This window comes from Rhagoletis zephyria, unplaced genomic scaffold (genome assembly GCF_001687245.7).
Source record: "Rhagoletis zephyria isolate East Lansing unplaced genomic scaffold, Rhagoletis_zephyria_1.1 Rzeph_scaffold_20327, whole genome shotgun sequence".
Lineage (NCBI taxonomy): Eukaryota > Metazoa > Arthropoda > Insecta > Diptera > Tephritidae > Rhagoletis > Rhagoletis zephyria.
The window spans coordinates 1-8,050 of record NW_016177386.1 but is presented as its reverse complement, the minus strand read 5'-3'; the positions used below and the strand labels follow the sequence as shown (position 1 = coordinate 8,050).

The 8,050-nt window shown below is 37.3% G+C and overlaps 1 protein-coding gene across 1 annotated transcript; it reads right to left on the bottom strand.

Moving 5' to 3' along the window:
- Positions 1 to 2,390: 2,390 nt before the first annotated feature.
- On the bottom strand, positions 2,391 to 4,771 carry LOC108380779 (transmembrane protein 209). The gene is made up of 9 exons (XM_017637177.1): positions 4,749 to 4,771; positions 4,393 to 4,691; positions 4,206 to 4,319; positions 3,902 to 4,145; positions 3,675 to 3,823; positions 3,491 to 3,618; positions 3,136 to 3,367; positions 2,977 to 3,074; positions 2,391 to 2,912 (listed from the first exon to the last, which is right to left on the bottom strand). The coding sequence occupies exons 1-9, from the start codon at positions 4,769 to 4,771 to the stop codon at positions 2,553 to 2,555; spliced, it is 1,647 nt and encodes a 548-aa protein (XP_017492666.1). The 3' UTR covers positions 2,391 to 2,552.
- Between the last annotated feature and the right edge of the window lie 3,279 nt (positions 4,772 to 8,050).

Here is an 8,050-nt window from a genome sequence, read left to right as displayed (position 1 = left end):
GCTGACACTTCCTCCTTTTCACTATTTTCCTGTATCGCTGAACAGCCTCCCTCATCACTGTCAATGTCTGCCCAACTAACCGCTTCTGCACTTGGTGGAGTCTGCTGGGTTTCTTCTTAGAGCAACCGTTTGCAGCAATACTGGTTATCGTAATCAACCCTAAATGGCACTTCCCTGTAGTGATATCAGGATCCTTCTCTCCAGGTCGATCTTCATGTCTTGCCCGAGTAGGAAATCCACACCAATGATGACTTCATAGACAATGTCTGCCACTATAAACTTGCGGTACGAGGCCACATTTCCGATTATTACCACGCAGGGTACTTTTCCTAATATTTCGGTGCGTTCACCAGTTGCAGTCTGGAACTTCGCTCGAGGTAATGGTTTCACATGCCAAGTGACCAATTAAGGTCGAATAATGGAATCCACTATCAGCACGTGCTCTTGCCCATTCGCACATTCACCATTGGTGAGGTTGCTCGTTTTCCTTCCAACTTGTTAGACGAAGATTATGGGGAATTCAATGGCGGACTCCAGCGCGCGCCCTTTTGCTGTCTAGACTGACTGAAGTTTTGTTCATCTTCTTCAACCCTGCGTTTGCGTGCTGCTGAATTGTTGTACCTGTGGGAACCTGTCGTACATTCGCGGGAAAAGTGACCTGGTTTCCCGCAAATAAAGCATTTTCCAGCCCCCCAACTTCATTGGAAGCGATTTGTTGAAAGGCCGCTCACATTAGGTGATTTTTGCTTTCAATTGAAAGTTGCCAGTAAAATTGCCGCATATAAGCACCCTATAGGTTGGAAATATAATCGGCGCAACTATTTCATTTTGTATGTTTACAGTTATCAGCTGTTCATTTGGCGCTTTATGTATCATCCCGTTTCTAAGATGTAACTATTGTAACGCGCAAATTGTAGATGAAGAGATGATTTGTTGAAGTTGTTCACTCTTTCCTGGTTATGTTGTTGTTGTTGCAGCGGCTACAACAACCCCGCCCAGGTTCGTTTCCACGACAGTCGGGTCTACGTAACCGGAACGACCCAGATAGATATATATCTGGCCAAGGACTGCCACCACTCCAGCAACACTCCCCAAAATCTCTTCGGGGAATTTGTATGCTGTTACAACAACAACAACCCCGCCCAGGTTAATATCTCAGTCGTTGTCAAGTTCCACTAACGGTAGCCCTAAGAAGCGTGCATACTTGCATGAAAAATTGTAACCTGTGTAAGTTAATAAAATTAATTCAAATATGAAAAGTTATAAGTACACTTATGATTTGATAAATTTTCTTAATACANAACAACAACCCCGCCCAGGTTAATATCTCAGTCGTTGTCAAGTTCCACTAACGGTAGCCCTAAGAAGCGTGCAGCCTCAGAGCGAAGTTGGGCTATTGTGGTTCTAGTCTCCCGAGGCAGATGAAGCTCCGTCTCGTCAATGACCTGGGTATCAGGTTAACTGTGTGTGTGTATCGTATTGTTGTAAACTGAATAAAAAATATAACAACCAAATAAGTGTACGAAACTCAAGTCGTTCCCACGACAGTCGGGTCTACGTAACCGGAACGACCCAGATAGATATATATCTGGCCAAGGACTGCCACCACTCCAGCAACACTCCCCAAAATCTCTTTGGGGAATTTGTATGATGTTACAACAACAACAACGAAACTCAAGTCCTTATTTTTAACAAATCTTACGTAAAATATACATATTTATAGAAATAAAAATTTCATTTCATTTTCCTTCCCTTAAAACACTGTTATCACTTTAACAACGCTATATTTTATTATGCTACACAACAATTTAGTTTACCTTCAGCCACTTTCCATTTATGTATGTTGCATGATTGTATTTGTTATGCATCTGGCTTTTGCTGTTGCGGCGCTGCGCGCTGTATTTCAGCCACAAATCACTCCAGTGACACGATAAATCCGCAGCACAAAAACGATTAATGTCCAAAGAATGTACCATGGATTTGCGATATAAATCAGTAAATCTCTTTAATTAAAAGTTTACGCGAAAACTACTTGCAAAATTATTGCTACTACGAATTTTTGCGTGACATACGTAAGTAGTACGTACAATTTACGTGCGAGTGTAAGTAATCTCATGTGTCTTCAAAATTGCTTTCTTGGTTTCATTCTCATTCAGCAGCTTTTAATATTCAGATTCACATGAAGCATTCTTACTTTTCTACTCTTACCAAAAAAATAATAACCTCAAGCTGATATTTGGCTACATACATAGGTCTCATTTAAGACCATTTTTACAGTGCGAGTTAACACTTGTTTGGCAACTAACTTCAAATTTTTGTACTGGGAGTCGAGACTGTGTGATTAAGCCATACTGTTAAAACGGCCTTAATCAGCTCTCAATAACTTAATTTTAAAACAGTAGAATGTAGTCTAAGATTTAATTCAATCCACATGTCAAGTCTTAATTAGTTACTTAAGTGTAATTGTATTCATATTATAATAATGCTTACGACTTACATATGTATGAGTATGAGTGAGGAAAGAGTAAAAATTACTTGGCTAAATCCGATGTTCAGCTTTCGATGACACACAAGACATTAATGCCGCTTTTACCAAGATTGACACCTTCCAACGCACCTTCCTGATGGGTCTTCATGTAGATTAAAAATTGTATGATCACATAGAAGAGATTATTACGATCGTAGGCGCATGTATGAATTTCTTTATCACTTATGAAATTAAAACGTGGCTTCTGCGGGTTCGTACATAGTATAGCGCAGTGTGCTTTATTTTGAACAAGCGCTACCGTTTCCTTGGCAGAACGTTTCTCCTTGCCTATTATCACATAACGACTGAAGAAGGGGCGACCACCACCTTGTGGCAGAGGCATTAGTTGACTATCCATGTAAACGCAAAATAGGTGAAACAATATCTGAAAAAAACAGTAAATGTATATTATTACAGTGCACTTTGGTTAATAATGGTGGTGGGCTTACAGCCGAATCAGTGGGTAGATGCTCATCCCATTTTAGACCATGGTAAGCTGCACCTGAGTTCCAACGGTAGTCAGCTATGCAAGAGCCTTCTGCCAAATCTATATAAAAAATTCATTCAACTAGTAATTAAGATGTTTGAAAGTTTTGTTTTGAATGCACCTTTAATCCGCTGTACTAGATACTCTTGATTACTAGACATTTCCAAAAATGGCAGAATCAATGGCAACATTGGCATGTACTGATTAACAAATTGTTGGTTTTCAACAGTTTTCTTTAGGCGCTCCAGTCCAATGCCACCCATACGCATATCAGCGAATCCACGATTCTTAAATGACTCATCTATGTTTTTAATTTCTTTAGCTAAACGCTCCAGAATGGTTGCAGACATCCACTGAATAAAAGAGAAAATAATTCATCAACACATTTTTGTAATATGCAACCTTATTATTAAATATGTGAGTTCCTGAAGTGACAATCACGCTGTAAGCTATGCCAAGGCACAACTCTAACTCACCCTTCTCAAGTTGGCCACATATTGCGATAGTTTTTCAGATGAAATACGTCTTATAATCTCCGAATTGCTATCCATAAATTTCAGGCCACCATCTTCGCTTGCTGATTGTTTACTGGGTATGGAAGGTGCTACAAGTATAATTATTCTTTAAAAATTTATACATACAAAGTTTAATTTTGCTTACTTGTCATTGGAGCCAGTTGATAAATGGAAGTTTTTAGCATGTTTGCTGCTGTATTGCAATAGTTCCAGAATGAATTCACTGAACCTGTATTATAGTGATGGCTCACATCGGCTGTGTCGTTCATGCTTTGCTCATGCATAGAAAATTCTCTACACAATGAAAGGAAGTTGGTAACTAAGTAGGCGATATTCAAAGTAGATAAAATATTACTTGCCCACTTAACTTACTTTAGATATTGTTTTAGGGTCTCTTTATCGGTTATCAGCTCCTCACGCCTGTATTTAGGATAAGATTCGATCATGGGATTGGTATTGTTTAAACCACCAGTATTTGCTGGAAGCGTCAGTGATCTGTTGCCCATAGAAGAATTCCAGGACGCATTATGCGGTGCCGTTTGTTGCTGCGGGCTAAAGCTGGTACGTGGCGGCGTAGTGCGGCTGTAACTCCAGTTGTGAGACATTGCAGCGCGAGCTATACAAGCATGAAATCATTAATAAATAACAAATAAACATAAAAAATCTATTTATTTACAGTCGTTAAACGATGAATGCCAGCTTAGAAGAGTGTTGTTGATTTGACTAGGCGCCAAATCATCGCATGATTGCTTTTTTCTTTGCGCTGGTGGTGTAACAACAAATGAGGAATCTGCAAGCCAAATAGATTGCAATATATGTATGCATATGTACATATTTTTCTCGATAAATGCCTCGCTACTTACCACACTCATCAAACTTGAGCAAGTTTTTCTGTTCCTTTGTACCCAATATAGGATTTGTATGGAATAGGTAGAGAAAGTACTTTAAGAAGCATGAAAATGCTCCAAGTCCCGATAGCGCAGCCGCCAAATATTCTGCATAGTACCATTTGGAGTACGCATATGGACACTGATTAGATATGTCGAAAAGCAGTATCGCTAGCAACACTACATTCAGAGAACCCCAACGCAGACAATCTTTGGCGCGTTTTGCACGCAGATGCAAATCCAGGCCGCGTTCCACCAATCTGTTCGGCGAGCCGCTGGTATGAAAGTTTCGTTTAATTCAAGGCAACTAAATATAGTCCAAAGAAGCTCACCAATATTTTTGTAAACACTGCATTGCTTACGTGTAATTAATACGTTAATAATTAGTAATTTAAAACAGCACGTATAATAAACAACTACTTTTGCCAAAGAACGACCAACTATACACAAATTTTGCGCGTTTAATCTCAGCTGTTTTTCGCTATGCCGCTTTTAAGGTTATTGAAGTGTCATCTATAAGTTCCACAAAATCCACACGCCGCTGGCGCCATCTGTTGGTTACAGTCGCTGACCAAATGCAACTATTTTTAAGACAAATTTTATTTTTTAAAGAAATTAAAATAGCCAAAAGCAAGCAATCAAACTTTTATGAAAGAGAATGAATCCCAATTTAATTTGCTAAACAACAGTATTTGCGGTCACCTTCCCACAATTTCCTTTCCGACAGTCAGAAAGAACTAAATTTTGGTTCTAATTCTTTAATCCACCACTGTATAATATTAAAAAAAATCCGATGCAAACCTGTAATGTGGGTTCCTTCCTCTGACAAAATGCTAGTTTCGCGGCAATTTCCGTGTCCGTCGGTAGTACTGCAAAGTTTCAAGTGAAAAAGTGAAATTATATTAAAATAAGTTAAAGAAAAAGAAGGATAACCATCTTAATGTGAATATGTGTTCAACAAAATTAGCTAAAATGTATGTCTGGCAGTTTTTTATTGGTTTTAATATAGAAAGAGGGCGCTGCCGAGTCGCGGGCAGGACGTGCCATAGAAAAATGCCACAAAGTGTCAAGTGAAAAATGCAATTCGATTAAAATAAGTTAGTGAAAAAAAGTTATTCATCTTAATGTGAATACAGTGAATATGTGTTCTTCAAAATTAGCTAAAATGTATGTCTGGAAGTATTTCATTGGTTTTAATATAGAAAAAGGACGCCACCCGCAGTGTCGAGTCGCGGGCAGGACGTGCCATGGAAAAATGCTAATCGGTAGCACCACAAAGTGTCAAGTGATAAATGCAATTCGATTAAAATAAGTTAGTGAGAAAAAGTTATTGATCTTAATTTGAATGCAGTGATTACAAAATTAGCTAAAATGTATGCCTGCAAGTATTTTATTGGTTTTAATGTAGAACAAGGACGCTACTCGAAGTGGCAGGTAATATTTCTGCGTGTATACTTGTATGTAAGTTGCACATAACCATAATAAAAGCAATCGCTTCGTTAAAGTAAGAGGAGTAGCAGCAAGTTTAGATGCACTTTAGAGGAAAGTCGGTATGTATTTGTAAAAGAAAATTAATATATGTTACATAACTTATTAATTGGTACATGTCTATGTTTTGTGCTTGAATTCCATGTTTGTGGAGCTCCACATACTCCCATTGCTTTTAGTTTAATTAAAAAATCACAAACTGAATTCTTGAGTGCTAGGTTCAAGATCGAAATAAAAACTCAGACAAGTCAAAGTTGTACTTTTTATAGGTTCTGATATTATTTGAATATTTTTTATTTGTCTTTTTTTTACTTAAACGTCTTCATTTAGGAAAATTAGTTTTTCATTTATGCAAACCTGAAGTTACTAATTTAATTTCGTCGCTGGGATAACAGATTGTCGCATGTTATCTTCGGTGGGTTTTGGAAATTGTTGTTAGAGATTTAGTCACAATTTCTCAAATGGTGTGTATATATATTAACAGCTAAATTTGTATCATTGTGGTTGTTCACGCTTCCCTGGTTATCAGGTTGTACAACAATAAAATACACTACAGAAAAATTATTTTTAACCAGATAACCTGATAACCAGGCAGTCGGGTCTACGTAACCGGAACGACCCAGATTTATATCTGACCTCGGACTGGCCGACTGTCGTGTGTTCAGTGGTTAGCGCTTCTGACTTTGCACATCGATGACGCGGGTTCGATCTTTGCTGAAATTTTGGAAAAAATAAGTCTGATGAAGAGATGTGGTGATCTCCGAAATAGCTGCTATAACTTCTACCACTTAAGCTTTGTTTTTTTTTTCATTTTTCCTAACAAACAAATCGTGGTACTAAGCTCAATAATGCTATTGATATAAATATTAATACACCACAAAAAAAATTTACGAAAAAAGTTAAATTTTCTTCTATATACGATTCGAGGCCTAATTTTTGATATTTCAGTAAAAATAGCCTGCTTTTTGGGGCAGATATATTTTACGGAGACTCTAAAACTAAGAACTACGAATAAAAAGCAAGCAAAACTACAACAAAAATTATTACTTTATTACATAAAAAATCCGAAATTCCTCTGTCACGTTCGGGACAACGTTTGTCACGGGTGGGACACGTACGAATTTTTATATGAAAAGGATTTTAGTGTGGTCTATATTAAAGATTAGTTATTAAAAAATATAAGAAGCCAAGTAGTAGAAGTAGTACGTTTTATGTTAGGATAGTGCCTTTTACATAGAAGAAAATCCCTAGCACCGCCAGCCAAAAAAATTACTAAAACTGAACGCGATTTCCTAGCGTCTTGAAATTTTTACTTTTACCTACTTAACTTTAATGGGCTATAAGACTGCATACCTAAACTTTTTCTAAAAATTCTGAATAAAAAGTTTTAAAATTTTGGGAGAAATTGTTAGAGTTTTTTGAATTTTTATAAGTTTTGTACGATGTTTGAAATGTGGAAAGAAAGGCGAAAGAAAAATAGCCAAAACTGGTCAAAATGTTACTTAACTTAGCTAACCACAAGTGTATGTATATGCGCATGCTGTTTCTCCAGAAGAGTCGTGGGGGCCTTAGACTAAAAATATTATGAAATAAAAGAAAGTTTGTTGTGTTTTATTTATAGAAGACAAGGTCTTCATGATACACCCTGTATTACATTTTAGCCTTGTACTCATGCTAGCTGAATATGATTGTAGTTAACAAGGGAGTTAAGCCATAAAGAGCCGTGAGCCTCGCCGGGCCATCGCTTAGGGTTAGAATACCAGTAATTCCTATGTATATCTAACTGCTGATACTCGATTTTTTCATGCATATAGCCAGGCCTTTTTCAACATATTAGTTTCGTTCCTCAACTTGTCTAGATAAAACCTATAAAACTGTCAAAAACCAAAATTGCTCTCAGAGAAAGAGACACAAACCAAAAAGGACGGGAACGCTTTCCGGGTAAAAACTGGTAAAACTGTAGCAAATTAACGAAAATACTTACAAAACTTGATATTTCTTCGCAAGGATATATTTAATAAGGTGAAGATGCAGATGCACTTTTGTTTTTGCCTATTCAAATTTGAAATCATTTGAACAGCTGATGGTTTGACACTCTAACAGTTTTTAGGTTTGTGCGTCGAAAATTCAGCAAGAATTATCCAAC